The sequence below is a fragment of the Mya arenaria genome, chromosome 7, assembly GCF_026914265.1.
Source record: "Mya arenaria isolate MELC-2E11 chromosome 7, ASM2691426v1".
NCBI classification, from domain to species: Eukaryota; Metazoa; Mollusca; class Bivalvia; order Myida; family Myidae; genus Mya; species Mya arenaria.
Window position 1 is genome coordinate 21,676,835 of NC_069128.1, and position 23,564 is coordinate 21,700,398.

General features: G+C 38.6%; 1 protein-coding gene across 1 annotated transcript; it reads right to left on the bottom strand.

Annotated features, from left to right (window-relative positions):
- Positions 1 to 3,244: 3,244 nt before the first annotated feature.
- LOC128241739 (acyl-CoA 6-desaturase-like) lies at positions 3,245 to 20,994 on the bottom strand. The gene is made up of 10 exons (XM_052958803.1): positions 20,678 to 20,994; positions 14,812 to 14,901; positions 14,411 to 14,608; positions 13,524 to 13,625; positions 12,663 to 12,849; positions 12,173 to 12,246; positions 11,806 to 11,903; positions 11,286 to 11,462; positions 10,084 to 10,209; positions 3,245 to 5,013 (listed from the first exon to the last, which is right to left on the bottom strand). The coding sequence occupies exons 1-10, from the start codon at positions 20,867 to 20,869 to the stop codon at positions 4,953 to 4,955; spliced, it is 1,305 nt and encodes a 434-aa protein (XP_052814763.1). The 5' UTR covers positions 20,870 to 20,994; the 3' UTR covers positions 3,245 to 4,952.
- Positions 20,995 to 23,564: the final 2,570 nt, after the last annotated feature.

The following is a 23,564-nucleotide window of genomic DNA, read 5'->3' on the forward strand; positions in this document are numbered from 1 at the left end:
GCGATTTCTATTGGACAATGAAATCTCTCTCATTACTTTAAAGCAAAATAATAGCAAATGAAAAAGAGGTTTACACAAAAGTATAGTTTAAGGTTTTCAGTACAAATTTGACCAGTAAAGGTTTTTTCTTTGAAATGATCACTATAAATATATACTGTTTTGAAGTCATCTTGTGTTTCTTTTATTTTCTGTCCTTAAATCCGTGTAAAAAAAGAACTACTTTTTGTAAGCGGTTGTGCGGCTATTTTCCCGCCATTTAAAACACTTTTAAGAGACATACTTTTTTTCGTGCATTATTCGTGCATAATGCAGTGCCATTCTCGTACACCAGAGCGATGAGGCCATGCGTTCAACATATTTATCATTGTCAAACCTTTGATGAATGAGAATGTGAAGTGAAAGATCAAATAGTTCGTTTAATCTTTTCTGAATTTGCATTAAATTGATCTACATTGCATGACTAAGTATGCAATCGTGTCGATCTAGATTTATTTCAACAGTATCTAGATAATATGTTCTTGTGCTCAGAGTGATAGAGATGTGGGAATCCTTAGAAACTCAAATCAGTCGTTTCAATTATGTTACATTTACAACAATATATATTATGAATTGGTATCGACGTCGTACAGGCCATTGTATTGTCCGTACACTAAGTTATCCATATTTTGGCCCACTGTGCCATAGATGTGAATATATCACTAGTAACATTTGCAATGTACCATGTCTATTCACTGTTCGACTGAGTATATGAATGCAAAATAGAATGTATAATTAATTTCATGCACAACGGGGACTTGGCTAAAACATGTCTTGGTTTAATGTATTTTGATGTCATTGGCCAGTCTTTGTCTTGTCAACAGGCTTTTGTATCAGTACAGTTCCGTCGTTGAATGATCAGCTGCTAAATTCACTCCTAAAATCATTTTCTTAAAAAATATAATTCCTTAAAATTAACATGCTTACCGAATTATTCAATTTTTAGTTGGCATTTGCATATACTTGTATGCGTTTTTTGGTGACTGCTGTCGCATGTACACATGTCATGTGCAAAAAGGCTCCACCTGCATAATTAGTTCGTTACTAACTACCCGGTATTGCCTTATCTAGATTTCCTCCCTTATATATTACCCATATGACACTCATTTACGCCTTCCATGGCATCCAACTCCATCTTCCCTACTATTATTTTCAGTCACATTATGCTATGACGATTAAGTTGACATGTAGAACAATGGTTAAGGTAATATGTACATGGGGTTAGACAAAAGTGAGCAATTTATTATAATTTCTCAATTGAAAGGTATGGCTTACATTTAAGAAATTTACAACTAGGCATGCCGATAATTTTTGCGTTCACAGCGTTGCATCGACTAAATGCCTCCACCGCTTTCTTTAGAAAACTATAACACACCAACAATCTGGGGATAAGGGAATTGCAGAGCACAGTGATAAAACACCCCTTTCTTCATTCCTACAATCAAAGGGCAACGGGGTACGCCACATTATATACGAATTTTCATTTCAACAATGGCGTTTTTCAATAGGATGTATGGAAGACAGTACCGTAATTAATATTGCTTTTTACTACCATATTTTGTTCTGTTTGGAGCAGAACTTTAATAAAAAAAAAATAAAATATGGACAATCAGAAAACCTTTTTTCAGCTTACAGTCACACTGACCTTGACCTTTGACCCACTGACCTCAAAATCAATAGGGTTCATCTGCTGGTCATGACCAATAAGCCTACCTAGTATGAGGTCCCTGGGTCAAAGCGTTCTCAAGTTATTGATCGGAAACCGTTTTTCATGTTAAGGTCACACTGACCTTGACCTTTGACCCACTGACCTCAAAATCAATAGGGTTCATCTGCTGGTCATGACCAATACACCTACCAAGTATGAGGTTCCTGGGTCAAAGCGTTCTCAAGTTATTGATCGGAAACCGTTTTTCATGTAAAGGTCACACTGACCTTGACCTTTGACCCACTGACCTCAAAATCAATAGGGTTCATCTGCTGGTGATGACCAATACACATACCAAGTATGAGGTCCCTCGGTCAAAGCGTTCTCAAGTTATTGATCGGAAACCATTTGGTATTCCGACCGACCGACAGACAGACAGACCGACCGACCGACCGACCGACCGACCGACCGACCGACCGACATGTGCAAAACAATATACCCCACTTTTTTCAAAAGGGGGCATAAAAATGTCTTGGACTCCAAAGTCATGATGATAGGTTAAAAAGGTTGAATGTATGAACGAAAGTATGGAATTCTGCATATGAATATGTGTTTAACTGTTTAAAGAATAGCAAGTGAACTTCGTTGTTGACATGTTTTATGAAAATTAACAACAAAAATGAAATTATGATGGGGATTTTTTTTTTTTATCAACTTTGACCTAGTTTTTGACCAAAGATGACCCATATTCACAAGTTTTACATCAAACATGCAGGCATGTATTCTGGCTATGTTTCATAACAATAAAAAACTATTTAATTCACGACATGGATACTTTCGTCTAAGATTTGACCTCATGACCTAGTTTTTGACCAAAGATGACCCATATTCACAAGTATTACAGAAAACATGCAGTCAAGTATTCTGACTATGTTTCATAACAATAAAAACAATTAAATTCATTACATGGGTATTTTCGTCTAATATTTGGCCTAGTGACCTTTTTTTTGGCGTGATGTGACACATATTCATATTTGTTCAGGAAAAATGTAGACAAGTATTTTGGTCAAATTTCATATCAATTGGATAAAAACTTGAATTTATAACAGGTTTTATTTCTTCTAAGATTTGACCTCTTAGATTTGACCTAGTCTTTGACCTGAGTTGACCCTTAAACCTCAAGAGAACATTATCCTGACCAAGTTTCATAACAAATTGATAAAAACTTAATTTTGAGGTGACCCTAAGAGCTCAAAAGAACATTATTCTGGCCAAGTTTCACAATAAAACTTAATTTATGACTGGGATTTTCTAAGATTTGACCATGTGACCCATAATCATACTTGTTAATTCAAGACAACATACAGACAAGTACTCTGGCCAAGTTTCATTACAATTGGATAAAAACTTGAATTTATGACATGGAATAAATACTTTAACGCAGAATTGTTAACAATATTCACCTGCCTGCCTAATTGCCTGCCTGCCATTTTTTCGCCTTTTATCAACCTGTGAAATATCGTAGAAAAATGCGGCTAAAAATGAAAGAAACATTTTTTTTCAATTATAATTTATTCAAAGATCAAAACAGATACCAGGAACAAGACCATGGTCTAAGAACATTGGAACAAATATTGTGCAAAAAATAAAATCATAGTATAAAAATAGAAAAATAATTACTATAGTAAAATGAGCATTTTATATAAAAAAAAATTATGGTATTTGGACGATATAAAAAATAATATATACATATACTTGATTGTATAAATTAGTCTAGGATCAACAGTTGATTACGAACATACTAATAAGTAAACAGCTGCTCATAAATCTAATATAGAAGTCATAAACATAGGGTTAATATATGTTGACCAGCGTTAATGTATGACCAGCATTAATATATGTTGACCACTGTCTGTTATGTACAGCAGAATGATTAAGCTTTAAACAGGCCTTGAAATATAAAGTTTGGAACTATAAATGGTTTGTTATTATGGAGAAAATATCATCTTTCATTGTTCTAATGGTTCAGATTAAAATTCAGTTCTTATTAACATATCTTCAAAAATCAATGTAATATGTTAATGGAATAGAAACAACAGGGACACATCCAGCAGCCAAAACATTGAGCCATGAGATTAATGATGCAGCCCATACCAATTGCAAAAAGATGATTATCTGGACCACAGCTATAGTTATGGTTGATATGAAGAGATCAACATGTATATTACGCCTCCAACATGAATGACACAACGCCACTGGACCAGGACTGGTAACATTCCATATTTTTCCACACTGGGTCACTAATCTTTATATTATACCAAATGGCGTCTATTTTCCGATTCCAATGAATATATGAAACACTGATCAATATAAATAGGTTGTGAACATGATATATACGTCACGGGTTAGTAAGTGACCCAATATGGGATATACTGGTTACAGGAAACCATATTATGGTATCTTTTGCCCCGTATATCCTATATCGGGTCGCTTACTTATTATAAACCCTGTAACTTAAAATACTAGGCACATGAAACATATAAAAACAAGGAAAATGGCAGCTTACAGTAGATGATGTACCGGTATTGAGCCTGATACAGAATAGAGAACAAGTTACTACACATATATACATGTACTGTATCAAATATTTGTCAATATAACACCACTGGAAGTGAAGAAATGTGGTCATTATTATGCATAATACATAAAAATATATTTGTTTTGCAAACAATTCATGGAACAGATAATCAATCACCAATCAAAAATATGACTTGAAGGAGATAATTTGAAATACAAATCATTTGAATATATTCAAAAAAAATAACTTTATATTTTGAAATCAAACAACATTATCAAGTTATAACCAACAATCAAAGACATTTCATCCAACATACATTTCTTGTACACCATATAGTTCTTGTTTGTTTTAATATTTTTTATATCTAAATAACTATAAACAAAAGTTTATACTGTCAGAATACAATAAACGGGTTAATCACAGATTCATCATAAAATACTGTTATTTTCATGCAGACAATTTGTTGACAATCATTCAGTGAGAACATTTATTACCACAGTTTGTGAGAAATACCCTTACTATAACTCATCCATTTTAGTGATTATCTTAAGGTCATTTCAGGAGATGTGGTTCCATGATCATCAAGCTTTCTGAGAACTTCCCTTGTTGAGACCTTTTAGTTGATTATCATGCTGTCATTTATGTGAGACGAGACTGTTGAACTATCACAGCATGTGAGAAGTACCCTTTCTAGCTGTCCAATCCTTCATAATACGCGTTGTACCAAATTTCACCGGAGTGTTCAAGGGACCTGCAATATAACAGAGGTAAATTGTTTGTTTAGGTACAATACTGCAATATATTTCACTGGGTGAGCACTAAAAGCTCTTATTTCACCAGTGGTATTCCACTTAGTGCAGTATGGCCATATTCCATTTAGTGCAGTATTGCCGTATTCAACCTAGTGCAGTATGGCCATATTCCACTTAGTGCAGTATGGCCATATTCCACTTAGTGCAGTATGGCCATATTCCACTTAGTGCAGTATGGCCATATTCCACTTAGTGCAGTATGGCCGTATTCCACTTAGTGCAGTATGGCCATATTCCACTTAGTGCAGTATGGCCGTATTCCACTTAGTGCAGGTGCAGTATTACCGTATTCCACCTAGTGCAGTATGGCCGTATTCCACTTAGTGCAGTATTGCCGTATTCCACTGAGTGCAGTATGGCCGTATTCCACTTAGTGCAGTATTGCCATATTCCACTTAGTGCAGTATGGCCATATTCCACTTAGTGCAGTATGGCCATATTCCACTTAGTGCAGTATGGCCATATTCCACTTAGTGCAGTATGGCCGTATTCCACCTAGTGCAGTATGGCCATATTCCACTTAGTGCAGTATGGCCATATTCCACTTAGTGCAGTATGGCCATATTCCACTTAGTGCAGTATGGCCGTATTCCACTTAGTGCAGTATGGCCATATTCCACTTAGTGCAGTATTGCCATATTCCACTAAGTGCAGTATGGCCATATTCCACCTAGTGCAGTATGGCCGTATTCCACCTAGTGCAGTATGGCCGTATTCCACCTGGTGCAGTATTGGTGCAGTATTGCCATATTCCACTTAGTGCAGTATGACCATATTCCACTTAGTGCAGTATGGCCGTATTCCACCTGGTGCAGTATTGCCATATTCCACTTAGTGCAGTATGGCCATATTTCACTTAGTGCAGTATGGCCATATTCCACCTAGTGCAGTATTGCCGTATTCCACCTAGTGCAGTATGGCCGTATTCCACTAAGTGCAGTATGGCCGTATTCCACCTAGTGCAGTATTGCCGTATTCCACCTAGTGCAGTATGGCCGTATTCCACCTAGTGCAGTATGGCTGTATTCCACCTGGTGCAGTATTGCTGTATTCCATCTAGTGCAGTATGGCCGTATTCCACCTAGTGCAGTATGGCTGTATTCCACCTAGTGCAGTATGGCCGTATTCCACCTAGTGCAGTATGGCCGCATTCCACCTGGTGCAGTATGGCTGTATTCCACCTGGTGCAGTATGGCCATATTCCACTTAGTGCAGTATTGCCATATTCCATTTAGTGCAGTATGGCCGTATTCCACTTAGTGCAGTATGGCCGTATTCCACCTAGTGCAGTATGGCCGTATTCCACCTAGTGCAGTATGGCCGCATTCCACCTGGTGCAGTATGGCTGTATTCCACCTGGTGCAGTATGGCCGTATTCCACCTGGTGCAGTATGGCCGTATTCCACCTGGTGCAGTATGGCCGTATTCCACCTAGTGCAGTATGGCCGTATTCCACCTGGTGCAGTATGGCCATATTCCACTTAGTGCAGTATTGCCGTATTCCATTTAGTGCAGTATGGCCGTATTCCACCTAGTGCAGTATGGCCGTATTCCACCTGGTGCAGTATGGCCGTATTCCACCTGGTGCAGTATGGCCGTATTCCACCTGGTGCAGTATGGCCATATTCCACTTAGTGCAGTATTGCCGTATTCCATTTAGTGCAGTATGGCCGTATTCCACCTGGTGCAGTATGGCCGTATTCCACCTGGTGCAGTATGGCCATATTCCACTTAGTGCAGTATTGCCGTATTCCATTTAGTGCAGTATGGCCGTATTCCACCCAGAGCAGTATGGCTGTATTCCTCCTGGTGCAGTATGGCCATATTTCACCTGGTGCAGTATGGCCGTATTCCACCTGGTGCAGTATGGCCGTATTCCACCTGGTGCAGTATGGCCATATTCCACTTAGTGCAGTATTGCCGTATTCCATTTAGTGCAGTATGGCCGTATTCCACCTGGTGCAGTATGGCCGTATTCCACCTGGTGCAGTATGGCCATATTCCACCTGGTGCAGTATTGCCGTATTCCATTTAGTGCAGTATGGCCGTATTCCATTTAGTGCAGTATGGCCGTATTCCACCTAGAGCAGTATGGCCGTATTCCACCTAGAGCAGTATGGCCGTATTCCTCCTGGTGCAGTATGGCCATATTTCACTTAGTGCAGTATGGCCATATTTCACTTAGTGCAGTATGGCCATATTCCACTTAGTGCAGTATGGCCATATTTCACTTAGTGCAGTATGGCCGTATTCCACTTAGTGCAGTATGGCCGTATTTCACTTAGTGCAGTATGGCCGTATTCCACTTAGTGCAGTATGGTCGTATTCCACTTAGTGCAGGTGCTGTATTGCCATATTCCACCTAGTGCAATATGGCCGTATTTCACTTAGTGCAGTATTGCCGTATTCCACTTAGTGCAATATGGCCGTATTCCACTTAGTGCAGTATGGCCGTATTTCACTTAGTGCAGTATGGCCGTATTCCACTTAGTGCAGTATGGCCGTATTCCATCTAGTGCAGTATGGCCGTATTCCACCTGGTGCAGTATGGCCATATTCCACTTAGTGCAGTATTGCCGTATTCCATTTAGTGCAGTATGGCCGTATTCCACCTAGTGCAGTATGGCCGTATTCCACCTGGTGCAGTATGGCCGTATTCCACCTGGTGCAGTATGGCCGTATTCCACCTGGTGCAGTATGGCCATATTCCACTTAGTGCAGTATTGCCGTATTCCATTTAGTGCAGTATGGCCGTATTCCACCTGGTGCAGTATGGCCGTATTCCACCTGGTGCAGTATGGCCATATTCCACTTAGTGCAGTATTGCCGTATTCCATTTAGTGCAGTATGGCCGTATTCCACCCAGAGCAGTATGGCTGTATTCCTCCTGGTGCAGTATGGCCATATTTCACCTGGTGCAGTATGGCCGTATTCCACCTGGTGCAGTATGGCCATATTCCACTTAGTGCAGTATGGCCATATTCCATTTAGTGCAGTATGGCCGTATTCCACCTGGTGCAGTATGGCTGTATTCCACCTGGTGCAGTATGGCCATATTCCACCTGGTGCAGTATTGCCGTATTCCATTTAGTGCAGTATGGCCGTATTCCATTTAGTGCAGTATGGCCGTATTCCACCTAGAGCAGTATGGCCGTATTCCACCTAGAGCAGTATGGCCGTATTCCTCCTGGTGCAGTATGGCCATATTTCACTTAGTGCAGTATGGCCATATTTCACTTAGTGCAGTATGGCCATATTCCACTTAGTGCAGTATGGCCATATTTCACTTAGTGCAGTATGGCCGTATTCCACTTAGTGCAGTATGGCCGTATTTCACTTAGTGCAGTATGGCCGTATTCCACTTAGTGCAGTATGGTCGTATTCCACTTAGTGCAGGTGCTGTATTGCCATATTCCACCTAGTGCAATATGGCCGTATTTCACTTAGTGCAGTATTGCCGTATTCCACTTAGTGCAATATGGCCGTATTCCACTTAGTGCAGTATGGCCGTATTTCACTTAGTGCAGTATGGCCGTATTCCACTTAGTGCAGTATGGCCGTATTTCACTTAGTGCAGTATGGCCGTATTCCACTTAGTGCAGTATGGCCGTATTCCACCTAGTGCAGTATGGCCGTATTCCACCTAGAGCAGTATGGCCGTATTCCACCTAGAGCAGTATGGCCGTATTCCACTTAGTGCAGTATGGCCATATTTCACTTAGTGCAGTATGGCCATATTTCACTTAGTGCAGTATGGCCATATTTCACTTAGTGCAGTATGGCCGTATTCCACTTAGTGCAGTATGGCCGTATTCCACCTAGTGCAGTATGGCCGTATTCCACTTAGTGCAGTATGGCCGTATTTCACTTAGTGCAGTATGGCCGTATTCCACTTAGTGCAGTATGGCCGTATTCCACCTAGTGCAGTATGGCCGTATTTCACTTAGTGCAGTATGGCCATATTTCACTTAGTGCAGTATGGCCGTATTCCACTTAGTGCAGTATGGCCGTATTCCACCTAGTGCAGTATGGCCGTATTTCACTTAGTGCAGTATGGCCGTATTCCACCTAGTGCAGTATGGCCGTACTCCACCTAGTGCAGTATGGCCGTATTCCACCTGGTGCTGTATGGCTGTATTCCACCTGGTGCAGTATGGCCATATTCCACTTAGTGCAGTATTGCCGTATTCCATTTATTCCACTCTGCTAACATAATGTTATAACAAGTATTATTGCACTATTTTAAATTCATATCATAAATAGAAGTTTTTTATGTAACAATTTGTCTTTAAAGCTGTTTAAACCAGTTATGAAAATGATAAAAGGTCATATATTATAAAGTACTATGTTAGATCCGGAAGGTCATATTCGACTCTGTTGGATTTTTTAAGATTCTGCAACAGTATAACTGAGTCGAATATAACCTCCAAGATCAAAATACAGTTCTTATAGCCCAATTTTATTGGACATTACAATCAATTGACAGCTAGTGCAATTTGAGATTGTGTCATTAAAACAAAATTTAAAAGTTAACAGGTATCCATAATTTAAATATGAAAATTTTCCTCAAATCTATTTATTCATGTCACAATGTTACAAGGTAAAATCATAAATTTACTGGGAAAGAATAAATATGACATCTACAGGCTTGTACTGTATTGTCAGCAGATTTTACCATTAGTCATATAGAATTATTTATTTATTATACTGTCACTCACAAAAATATTTATATAACTGATTCCTTCAATATGCCAAACCAAAAATACCTCCTGACATTTCCCCCTTATTTTAATGTCTATCAAGCACATGTAACAATTCTGCTTTAAATTTAGCAACAGTCATTCTGTTGACCTTGTCCTCAAAAGGTAATACAATTACATGTACAAATCTATAAAGGACATGGCATGAATTAGATATGGTGTGTTTGCCTGTCATAAAGTCCTGCCATGTTGAAACTATCATTAAACCTATGAAGAGTATATGAAATATGATAACTATATAGACCTTACCGAAGTATGTCTGCGAAGGCTGTAGGCAGTGATTTACAACTGTACTTTACTCCATGTTTCTTCGCAAGGGAAATCACAAGGGGCGCTATTTTACCAAAGTTGTGTCGAGGCATGGTTGGGAACAGGCTGAAATAGAGTGATTAATGACCCATTATACATCTAACAAGGAAAAGCCATAGCTCATCTAGTTTTAGTTGAACTAGAGGCATAACTCACCAATTAATAAAGCCAGTCTAAATGGCCTTGTTATGAATATGCCTTTTGTCTATGGCAACATATCTACTTGTCCAAATAATTGTACATTGACAGATTTTTTTATGATTTTTAATATGGAAAATTCTTAGAAGAATCCTGTATAACACATCTATTATTTTAGGCAACATATCTACCAGGTTCATTTTGATATCATGAGGATTTCTTTTAGTTATGGCAAAAGTTTTTTCACTGCAACAACTACGACAACAATTTTACTAAGGGTATATTAAAATATATCAGCCTATATATATACATATGTCTTTTATACTCAATTAATAGCAACATGGCCACAAATTTCCCAGTTTAAAAATTGCCAAAATATCACTAATATTTTTATATCTTAACAAAATTCATATGCTTTATTAATGTTGATCATTAAAGTAAAACATTTTAATGCATTAGAATAAAAATTAAAATCCATTTACCTATATTGTGAATAATTAAATTAATTAACAAAAGATTAATGGTTCATTCATTGCACTTAATCTGATCCCCGTGAAAATAACACCAGGAAAGAAGAAATTTGGTAAGTTACAAAAACAATGTACATGATATTTCATTTCCAAACTGGTATCATTTAATATTTCCTTTTTGTCAGCAATCCGAATCTTTGCAAAGTTATAATCATAAACATATGGTGTATACGAAAGCAGTTCATATGGCACAAAGTATACTATACATTGGAAAAGGGGGTTGAAACACAACCCACACTTTCACCCTACAACCCTACACATGACGTATTGTATGCGTATTTTCCGAAAATCTTAAAATAGTAAAAAATATCAAGTTTTTGTTTACAATGTCTCCATCATTGTTTCTGAGTGAAAATTAAAGGAATTAGAAATTCTACCGCTTTTGAACCCAATCTACTGCTTTTGAGACCTTAATCTATCTCTATGTCATTGCCAAAGGTTCACATGTCTGACCTACAGTAATCCAAAACTTACTGATGCTCAATCTGGTAGTTGAGATGTCCAGAGAACCAGTCGTTGAACCAAGATGGGTTAACGTTACATGTCGAGTCAAGCTGCAGACGGAACCAATCCTTTGCATGGTCAAAGTCAACTTCGTTCGGAATGTGTGACATCTGGGTACACCACACAAACCAGTAGCTCTCAAAGAACCTGCGATTTGAATTGATTTATGAACTGTTTTTTATAACTTGTTTAGCTGGATTGAAACAGCTTTTTTTTTATCATTTCAACCTAGTTTGACTGAGAAGCGCTCAAAAAAACCTGGAAAGATGTTTTAGCTTTTATGTTTTATAATGGCCAAGGTTTATGCATTTGCACAAGTTCCAATTTATAATGAGCTAGTCTCTGCTTGACTTTAGTAAGGTACAGTATATATTATGTTGAAAGTTACAAAAATGAAAAGTGACAGTAGTTATTTCCCTTACATTACAAAAATTACTTAAATTTCCTGTAATATATATAAAACAAAAACCGATTGACAAAAAGACACTACCTGACAAACATGAAGAACCAGAAAGTTCCCCAGCCCCCGAGAATGGGTCCCAACAGTGAAAATAACTTGAAGAAAAACGACGCAGTGAAAAATAGGTCCTGGAAATACATAGAAATCAAATGATTGGACAAGATTCAGAATTATTGTTTCAACAGTGAAAATATTTTGAAGAAAAGTAGTGAATTGGTCCCAACTATGAAAAAATTAGACAAAAATACATCTTCAAAGAGTATTAAAACGGTCCAGGAGTGGGATTGATCATGTCAGTTAAATACCTTAGTGACAAACCCAGAATAAAACTAACAACAATCATTTTCAGCTATTATTTCAACTTAACAAAAAAAAAGTAGGAAATGTAAAGGCTTACCACATAATCGCGTCTTTTGACGACAAAGAAAAGGTTTTCAAACACAAAGTATGTTGGCAAGAGAAGTGGACTCACTGAAATGGGGAAAGAAATAATTATGATTCAAACTGTAATTTCAGAGTTTTTAAAATATTGTTCATAACAAGATTAGAATCAGCTCATTTTCAAGTCACTTTCAAATGCATTTACACATGACACACTTAACAATAGTGTGGTATGGCCATTTCCTATAAGTGCTTTATTGCATGGTCACACATTGTACAGAAATCAAGTCCTTGCTTGAATAGATTTTTATCAAAGTCATTAAATAAAAAATATATAATTTATCCTACTATTGATTACAAAAAAATGTATACCAAAATGGGACAAACTCATTCCCGTAACGGCTGTAACCTACAAGCCATTATACAATATCCAACTAATAAAACAGGGAACAAAATAGTTTTAATTATGACCAATATAACTTATTGTTTCCTATTACAACACCTACAGAGGAAGAAGTACACATGTTGGTACTGGTATGGCATCATTCCACGCTTTTTCGTTCCAAACAACTTCGGCATCACCTCCCCGAGAAGGAACAAGTTTGCTGTCTTCACGTCAGGGTCAATCTTGATGATGTTCGGTTTTGCGTGGTGAAGAAAGTGACGGAAATTCCACCAGTGTGAAGACGCCCCCTATAGAGTGAAACATTAATGTTTTATTATTATATACAAAATACCATGTACATGCATATTTGTACAGGAGTGAGCTTTTTTACCGTTACTTCCAGCTTCTGTGGTCCAATTTTGCCACAAGCAGCTTCCTCAAAACCTTCAAAACTGCTCTGTTAAGTTTCTGGTTACACAACATCTACACACTAAGTAGTGCTGTTCTACCATGGTTATCCATCATACAGACATCGACACCAGAATTAAAATGACAAGATAAATGGTGAGAAAAAAATATCTGTTTGCAGTTAAACATGAACAACGTCAAAGTGGTCCCCATTACCTTAGAGTAAATGATGGGGTGGTATAGGCTAGTGGTATACACATGGATGCTTCTCAGCAAAGAGGTTGTGGATATTAGCCCCACAAGGGGCACTTATTAAAATATAAGCTAAATATATCACCTAACTATTCTTTCTAAAAGGAATGAAATATTAAACTTTTTTTTTGGCATTCAAAAAATAGTTTATTGAGTTTAAGTTCGCTCTCAGATTTTAGACTGTTTGTGGACAATCATTGAGCCCAGGTTTTGATCCATGAACCTAAGTTAACTCAAGCATTGTTCAGATAAGTTCTATTGTTTATATAGCTCTGTTAACAATCAGACTCAAATAGATTAAGTTTAAACTAACAAGCCTTACCTTCAAGTGTCCAATGATTAGATGATGTGCAATATGGTTGAGTCTCCGACTGTTGAAGACGGACAAGTGGCCAAAATCATGTTGAAGCCAGCCAGCTTGCGCCTGAAAAATAAAGATTTATCAGCAATCCATGTTTCATACAAACTTTGTGGGGTTAATGAATGAACTCAAAGAAGGTACCAAAATCGTATATATTTTAATGTGGTTTTTTTTTCTCCATCTCATTCTGGCATCAACCTCGAAATATAATATGAAGCAGCATAAGACACTTCAAACTTTATTGTTCTCCCTCTTTTTTTAAGTTTCCTCAATTGTTTTCACATAAAAATATAAAACCTTATGACTTTTAAATTCATGCTTTTCAAACTCTCTACTCTTTTGCTTTATACGCTCAATAAAATAAAGGGACAAAACATGTACCGTTTATCAGTATTTCATATCAGTTCTTCACACATAATAAAAAAGAAAAAAATGTTTTTAACCAAAAAATGTTCCTACAAAACAGTTTCATCCTGATATTTAACTGTTCTTGTTTGCAGAAACAATATGTTCATGTCCATAATGTCAACATAACAATATGCACTAAATGAGAGTGAATGTGAATGGGGTTTTTATCTTGCATTTTTTATAAATGTTAAAGTTAAATCCTATAAAATTCAGTATTTTGATAAGTCACTTTAGTATTTTTCACATATTTTTTTTTAACTTTTTGTTTGCAAGTTCATAAAAGAAGACTGTTTATATATTTTGTTTTATTATGAAATAAAATCAAAATACCAGTTTAGCTGTGAAATGAAGTCCTGCCAGTCATAGATCATTTGATTTTATCAGAAACTGGAATGATGCCATAAACTTATTTTCTAAAATTAATTTAAAGAGCATATTACCTGTGATATCAGAAAGCATGTAGCAGCAGTGATGTACGGGAACCAGGAAATGCCGAGACGAGAGAGTATAAGGTATCCTGCCACCTCGAATGCCAGAATGCTGACAAGGTGCAGAATATAGAACATCGGGTTAACACGCAGTAAGTCTGAATCCTCGACATGTTTCCGTAACTCTCGAAAATCATTCTCCAATTCAATCTGAAAGATGACAAATTAGATTGAATTGTATGTATTTATACAAGTCACACACTAAATCAAGATGGTTTGATTGGAATATAATCACTTCAGTAAGACCGTGCAGTTACTCTTAAAGTCATAATTGGTCTGGTATAAAAATGCCAACCCTAGAAATTTACTATAATAGTTATATTAATTGGATGGAAACTGAGTCTATCCTATACCGTGTCCCTTTGTTCTGCGTCCCCAATGTACAGTGGTTTCATGAACTTGCCAACAAAGTCCTTGTCATTGTGCATTCCAGTCCAAACATCCTGAAAATTAAATAATAACATGTATGAACTGTATTGGACCCAGCCGGTATGTTACTCTTCAAATGGGGGCAAAAAGATATGAATGGAACAGAGATAAAGGTAAAAAGCAGGGATGTGTGATATTATCGATAAACTAATAATTATATTGTCATACAGAAAATAAGTGATACATATCCATAATACTTGAATATATTGTGATACAGAACATAAGCGAAACACATCAATACATATCATATATATATATATATATATATATATATGGGAAACCGGCCACCAGGACTTTAACAAAAGTGGTGGATATGTTGACCTGTTAAGGATATATTGATAACATCACGTCATGATGTCAATCAACCAATCACGCAACACAACACCAGCCGTAATTAATTTCCAATCACGTTATTAAAGCTAATGAAAATTGTGGTCTTCAAAGACGATATTTGAGCAAATATCAACATTTGCTGAAGGGTTCCAGCTATTAATTGGTATTCTTATTTTAACACCTCTTATGATTTGCCACACTTTATTTCGTAATAAAAAATGCTTTTTACAAATCATGAGCGATTTACTTTAAGCGAAACATGACGAATGTTTAAGAAGTTTCTTTAAAGCTGCACTCTCACAGATTGAACATTTAACACTTTTTGTATTTCTTTGTCTTAGAACGAGCCTATTTCTGTGAAAATGCAGCATGGAAACCAGTAATATTATAAAGACTGCTGACAAAAAATAGATTTTCATATTTACATTAATTTTTTTATGTTTTATGCATTTTTCTTAACTAATAACTCTTACTTGTCTATTAATTACAGGTAGCAGTCATCCTTTGGTTTAGATCAGATTAAAGATAAACAGAGGAAGGTGTTGATTTTCATTTATGACTGCTACCTCTCCTATCCATATAGTTCTTGGCCATGGCTTTTTACGTTTGATGGCAGTGGTGTCATATTCACTAATATCATAGGGTGGGGTTTGGAAGGTCTAGCCACCCACTGACCATCGTATATATAATGTTCGAGAGGTGTTCCACCCTCTTGACATCTGGATCCTATAGCCTGGCTAGTCCTAATAGCTGATCTGCCCTGCTCCGATGTAGCACACAACTGGTCGAAGACGTAACTAGCTTTATCATAGTCAGAATCCTTTGTTGAACCTCTAGTGACATGTGAATTGGGAGGGTTCCTAAGACTCGTACCCTGGCGACAGGCTCTTGATGAAGAGTCACGGTGACCCCACAAACCGCAAGTAGTGCACTTACTACAACATTTGGTATAGTGTCCTTTTGTTGCACATTTACCACAGGTGAATGTCCAGGCCTCACAGTTTCTAGACCTCGTCTTTCGGTCATTCCTCTGACCATGAGCAGGGCCTCCACATGCCCAGCATTTTGCTCCAGGAACTGGGGCAGGTTTTTGGCTTGAACGAGCAGCATACATGGCACCAGCTGAGTCGCCCACTGCACTTTTCGTCACTTTGCCCTGTTCTTTCTGGGCAATAAAAGACACAGTTTCCTCCAGTGTTCTGTCTGTCTTAGGATCACCAAGCAAATCAGACATAATCTCTGGGTCAGCAATGCCCCTAACCAGGTTGTCCTTGATGATCTCATCACTAAAATCAAAAACATGTGCACAGCCCGGTTCCTTGCAGGTGGCCTTATACTGGCAGAGTGAAGCTTGGCCTCGGAGACTGGCCAAAAATGTCCGAATACCTGTCCCAGGAGATTGGGTCATCCTGTTAAGTTTAATGCGGTGGACCAGGGTGCTCTCGTCTTTGACAGCTAGTCTCTTGATTGCACCCAGAAGACCTGCTCCTGCCCAAGACGTCGACAGGAACCGCCACCTATGCCCACGACTTTACCCAATGGTTTGAGTGCAACAGAGGACAATGTGGAAGCCCTGAGAGAGTGGCTTCTCGACTACTACAGTGCTACGACTTTTAATGTGTGCGAACATCAACCACTGCCACTAATGAAGTGTGAGCCCCTCCAACTGCATGTTGACCCAAGTGCCCCACCAGTGGCAGTCCACAAACCAGCACTTGTCCCAATCCACTGGCAGGATAAAGTCTATGCTGATCTAGAGAGGGATGTTCGCATCGGTGTGCTTGAGAGGGTCGATTCGAATACCCCCACAACATGGTGTTCCAGGATGGTGGTAACGGGTAAGGCTGATGGTACCCCCAGACGTACAGTTGACTTGCAACCTCAAAACCGCCATTCTGTCCGCCAAACCCATCATGTACCAAGCCCCTTCCATCTGGCCGATCGAGTTCCACAGGGCATGAAAAAAACAGTGACAGATGCTTGGAATGGGTACCACTCTGTGCCAATCCGTGAAGAGGACCGACATTTCACGACGTTCATTACACCATGGGGGCGCTACAGGTACAAGGTGGCTCCACAGGGATTCATGGCCAGTGGAGATGCTTATAATCAACGCTTTGACGCCATTATTGCAGACTTCAAAAACAAGGTCAAATGTGTAGATGATACATGTATGTGGGAAAATTCCATTGAAGCAGCTTTCTTCCAGGCTTGTGAATGGTTTGACCTGTGTGCTCGAAATGGTATCACCCTGAATCCGAAGAAGTTCCAATTTGCCCAGGACACTGTTGATTTCGCAGGTCTTACCATCACACCAACGAACATACGACCAAGTACAAAGTTTCTGGATGCAATAAGACACTTTCCTACACCATCTGACATTACTGGTGCGAGAGCTTGGTTTGGACTAATCAATCAGGGGGCATATGCTTTTGCCATGACAAGACAAATGAAGCCATTCCGTGCTCTTTTGAAGCCATCTGCAATATTTCAATGGACGGATGAACTAGATGAACTGTTTCACCATTCCAAAGAGGTCATCATCCAGGAGATGAAAGAAGGTGTGCGCCTATTTGATCCCACTCGCCTGACATGCCTGGCCACAGACTGGTCTGTAGATGGAATTGGATTCTTCTTGATGCAGAAGTACTGCCACTGTGAAAGCAAGACTCCTGCCTGCTGTCCGGATGGCTGGAAACTGTGTCTAGTTGGCAGTAGGTTCACACATCCTGCTGAAAGCAGGTATGCTCCCATTTAAGGTGAGGCCTTGGCTGTAGTGTATGCACTCCACCAAACACGGTATTATGTTCTTGGATGCAAAGACCTCATCGTAGCCACGGATCACAAACCCCTTCTCCAGATCCTGAATGACAGGTCGCTCACCGACATTGACAACAGGAGACTTCTAAACCTCAAAGAGAAGACCCTAGGATATAGATTCTCAATCGTTCATGTACCTGGCAAAAGGAACCTAGGTCCAGATGCAGCTTCAAGACACCCTGCTGGTCAGCCAGATCGTCTTCTGTTACCAGGCGAAGCACCGGAAACTGATACTCTCAGTAATACAACAGAGTTCTACCGTGACACCTTGACACGCTTATACCAGCATGCCGAGGATAATGATATGGCAAATGACAGTGATACAGTTGCCGCTGCAAGCAGTGCACTTAATGCGATCATCACTGTTGTTACTTGGGACATGGTACGAGAGGCCACAGCATCAGACCCGACGTTTGTTGACCTTGTCAACATCCTGGAGGCTGGGTTTCCAGAGGACTGCAGGGAGCTACCAGTGCCCTTGCGCCCTTTTCATCGCTTTGCTGCAGGCCTATGTGTTGTGGACGGTGTGGTTCTCATGGGCCAAAGAATAGTTATTCCCCCTGCACTCCGCAAGCCGGTACCACCAAGGAGTCAGCGCAATGCGTGTAAGGGCCATGGACTCTGTGTATTGGCCAGACATTTCAATTGATATTGCCAGGGTGAGGGAACAGTGCGTACACTGCCATAAGATGGCCAAGTCCAACCCGTTGCAGCCTCCTTCAGACATAACACCTCCAGACTACCCATTTCAGATGATCTGCAGTGACTATTTCACTTATAACAGCAAGGATTATGTGGTGATAGTCGATAGATACTCAAACTGGCCTATGGTACACAGGTCAGAATCAGGTGCGGAGGGCCTTATCAAGCGACTGCGGGAGACATTTGTGACATTTGGGATACCTGAAGAGTTAACTTCTGATGGGGGACCACAGTTCACAGCTGGAAAGACACAGGAGTTCTTAAAGGCCTGGGGAGTTCGACACAGGATTACGTCCGTTGCAAACCCACATGCTAATTGCAGGGCGGAGTTAGCTGTTAAAACAGTTAAACGCATGCTCATGGACAATGTTACTGCAACAGGATCCCTTGATGTAGATAAGTTCCAGAGAGCCTTACTGATGTACAGAAATTCTGTTGACCCCGAGACAAAATCGTCCCCAGCATTAATACTGTTTGGACGACCCATCCGTGATGCTATCCCAATCCTAATGGGTCGATACTCTCCTCATGAGACTTGGACTGAGTTGATGTCGCATCGAGAGATGGCCCTTGCCCGAAGACATTCAAGGGATCATGAGCGTTGGAATGAACACACGCACAGATTGCCTCCATTGCAGGTGGGAGATCATGTTTATCTGCAAAACTTGGTCGGCAACCATCCAAGGAGGTGGGAGCGCACTGGGACTGTTGTAGAGGTAAGGCAGTACCACCAGTATGTTATCCGTGTGGATGGTACAGGCCGAGTAACTATCCGGAACCGACAACACCTTCGAAAGTTCACCCCTTTCCACGGCACTCCCTTGCCAGGTTTGTCGGTGACACCCGCTGTGGAACGACCACAACAAGAAGTTTCCAATTGCCCTCCTCCATCCAGGGTAACACCACAGGTTTCCATGCCTCTGACTCCATCACTACCACCAGGAGGTTCTCAAACCCCGCTTAGCTCAAGCGAAACACCCACCAAGGCGTCTCCTTCGGAAAGCATACCAGGAAGGCCAACCAGGGCTTCTACTCCAAGGCAGACTACCCAATCAACTTTAGAGCCAAAGCGTCTGAGCTTTGACCAGTCGGACCACCGAAACTCTAGTCCAGATAGGCCTATGACCAGTGTACCACGTGCCCTTGCCCGTCTTCAACCTTACAATAAAGCAGGGACTAAGGAGCTGCTGACATCCCGGAGACCTTGCCGCCGTGACAATAATGAATGATATCCACATGAGTTGTGCTGTATATGACATTAATTTAGTGTTACAAAGACTGCTTAGTGTTGACAATGTCAAAGGCAAAGACTTTCTCCTAGAGGCTTTTTAATTTGACCACTGCGCTTTAGGACTAATTAGTTTCTTGTATTGATGATTCATTTGTGTTGGATGTTTTTTGTTTACTTTTAAGTTTTCGGCGTACCCTTAAAAACTTGTCCCTGGGGGAGGAGATAACTAATAACTCTTACTTGTCTATTAATTACAGGTAGCAGTCATCCTTTTCCACACTCCACTATTATGCTACATGTATAGGACTTTTCAACAAGGGGGAGGGGAAAATTAGTTCAGTTTTGTATTCATTAATGTGCTGTTGAACGTAGTATACATGTTTATGTCGTGATGGAAAAGGATTTCATCCTTTGGTTTAGATCAGATTAAAGATAAACAGAGGAAGGTGTTGATTCTCATTTATTTCTTAAAGCACTAAAAACGCTTATAACCATAAATCATTAATTTTTAACATAAATATGAAAAACAGTGATCAGTCAGCAGTACATATATCGCTGGTTTTCGGATATGAACTCAACATTAGGCACATTCCAAGACAACAGTTGTCAACACGGTAAATCTGTCAGAGTGCAGCTTTAACGTGCATTATTGTGGCTATTTAATGAACCTTCATCTTTGCCAAAACTATTTAGATTCTACATACTGTTGCGTCCTGTCCCGCATACGATCCTAGAAGTCTCGCACCGCCGGGATGTTTTTTCATGAAATTTGTCACGTTGTAAACTCTCCCGAGTATAACCACCCAACTGTCATTTCTGTTGTTGTGAGTTTCAATTTCAGACCATGGAATTACTTTTGAGTCTCCATTTTCTAATTTTCTACCACCTTTACCCATTTTTTGCTTTAAGTCTTGATATATTTTCCTGCAGTCTTTCGTAACACATAAAACGCGGAAATGAAAGTCGTTGAAATTTGTCTTGGTCAACAAAACGCTTTTGAGAAATTAATCTGCAAATTAAGCGTTTCAGTGACTCGAATGTTGAGTAACAGGTGCGCATTGCAAACTGTTTACCTGTTACTATGGGATTATCGACAGTTTTTCGTTCAAGTTCAAACGAACCCAATTTATTGTTATGAAACTGTCTTTTTTATATAAGTTCTGATTTTTGAAGGCGATTCTTTTTAATTATTATAGTTATTGAAAATAAACATTTCTAAACGATGCTTTTAATTGATTTATTATACTTATTTAATATCTTAATTTTGTAAACATGTTTTTTTAACGGTTATTAACTATTTTATAAATATAAGAAAATAATTTCTTTCTTTCTTTCTTTCTTTCATTCATTCATTCATTCATTCATTCATTCATTCATTCATTCATTCATTCATTCATTCATTTTTTTTTATTTTTTTTTTTTTTTTTTTTTTTTTATTCATTTTTATCTATGATTATTTATTTTTAGCACGCTCCCTCCCTCACTTATTCACTAACTTGCTCGCTCGCTCACAATTCATTTATTTATTAATTAATTATGCATATATAATTTTTGTAATGGTTGCAAACCATTTGTTGATATGGTAACAATAACCAATCCTACTTCCATATTGGATAAATGAAATAGTCTGTTCGTTCAGTCATTAATATATTCATGATGCCATTTATGTTTGCCGTCTGATGTTTACAGTATGCTAAAGGCAAATCATGAGTATACAGTATGCTTATGCAAGTTTATGTACATGTACTCATTTATTTAATGTAACAACTCTGCATTGTTTAAAATACTAGTCGCTGCATAGTCATCATTTAGCTGATCATAACTGACAAAAATATAAAAAAAGGCGGATACGAGAGTTGGCTTGTTGATCTAAGCAGGCTATGTACATGTATGGCCTTCACTTTGTGCGTAACCAGAACATGCTTGGATCTCTACTATGGCATGGCAAACGCTGCAGTAGTCTATCTCTAATATTTTTATTAAATAAAATAATTTGCGAACTTGACTAAGAATATATGTGTTCTAAAATGGCAGTATATATTCCCCAATAAAACTATTTATGGTCTAATACAATAATTTGTTCTATTAGAGATATATTTATTCACATTTTTTACGAATTCAACAAATATATCACATGTTAAAACGTATTAATTTCACTGAAATATTTATATGTGGTTAAAATAAATATTTAGGGTATAATTAGCATCATATGGGATACTAACTACATATCGTAACAGCAGTTTTGACTGGTTAAGGCAGAACAAAATGGCAGCGCCCAATCACAGTGCCTAGATGACAGGAACTCATATAAGTCCATCTAGGCATAATAAATCATACTTTGGGCAAATTGAACAGATCTGATATGGCTTGACGGACTAATACACGGCCACTAAACGCCATCTCCACCACTTAACGGTGATGCAACGAAAATTAATTGTGCCCTGGGTTTATTTCTACACACGTAAGTATGATTTATATTTTATTTGATTATTTTATTAAACGGACATATTTCGAAATCAAAGAATGTGGTACCGTGTAAGAATACTTCTACTGCAGGTGGACTACGATTTCGTTTTAATATTGTGCGAATTGTGGTGGTGCCAATTAAGAGCTTTTCTTCCGAATCGGACTTTTGCATATTTTGAGATCTGTTAGCATTTCAAGTTCACTTCGTTGCTTACACACACTGTAAGAACATTCTGGTACATGCAAATACAACTATTATGTATTGCATTTACACCGGAACACAATACAAAAAAATATGTACTTCTTAAAAAGGAAATATGCACATATTTATAAAGGCAACATATGTGAGCTAACTATTTTTATAACGCTATAAGTATTTTAGCTTTGCTGGTATGTGGGAATATTGTCTGGTACCAGGATAAGATGTTTAATTATTTTCAATGATAAACAGCCCAAACATGTGACCCTGCAGCATACATTCTGGTGTCTGTGAGCTTGGCCCCTGTGTCAACTCGTACGTTGCAAAAACATGTGCTTTGTGCCTTAGCTTGATGAACCTTTGTGCCAAGTTATTTCGGTTAAGACCCTATAAACTAGACGACCAGCGGACACCGCGTCATCTACAGTATATTCTGTCACCGGGAGCTATAAAGTAGACGTCAAACGGACGCTCTGCAAAGCGTCATCTATATGCTGTCTCCAAGAGCTATTAACTATCAGAGGTTCGGACAAAGAGACGTCTATAAATTGCTGTCACTACGGGAACATAACCAACAAGATGGGTAGTCTGTCTATAGTTTTATTCCAACATGTTACTTAAACACTATACAAAGTCTTTGACAAAGTACGATGAATTTCTTGAATAACATTTTGTGTCATGAAGAAATGTATAGGAAAATAGAACATTGCTTCAATGAAAGAACATAACAAAATATACAAATAAAATCACATCATTTAAAGTAATTTTAAATGAATTCATTAAAGCATTTAAACATCGTTTAAAATTGTTAGTAAGTTCATTAAAGCCTTATACAATGATTAAATTTGTTTTGTTTAGATCATTTCAGGTCTAGAACCTTGTTAAATATGTCGCAAATCGTGCATAATTATTGTTGTCTTTTTTAA

Bases quoted from the DNA above. Each gene is read 5' to 3' on its own strand.
- LOC128241739 (XM_052958803.1), bottom strand. From the start codon at position 20,869: ATGGGTAAAGGTGGTAGAAAATTAGAAAATGGAGACTCAAAAGTAATT. The intron at 13,626-14,410 runs GTAATATGCTCT...TTTATTTTTCAG, and splicing joins CATGCTTTCTGATATCACAG to GCGCAAGCTGGCTGGCTTCA. The intron at 12,850-13,523 runs GTAAGGCTTGTT...TTCACTCTATAG, and splicing joins TAATCATTGGACACTTGAAG to GGGGCGTCTTCACACTGGTG.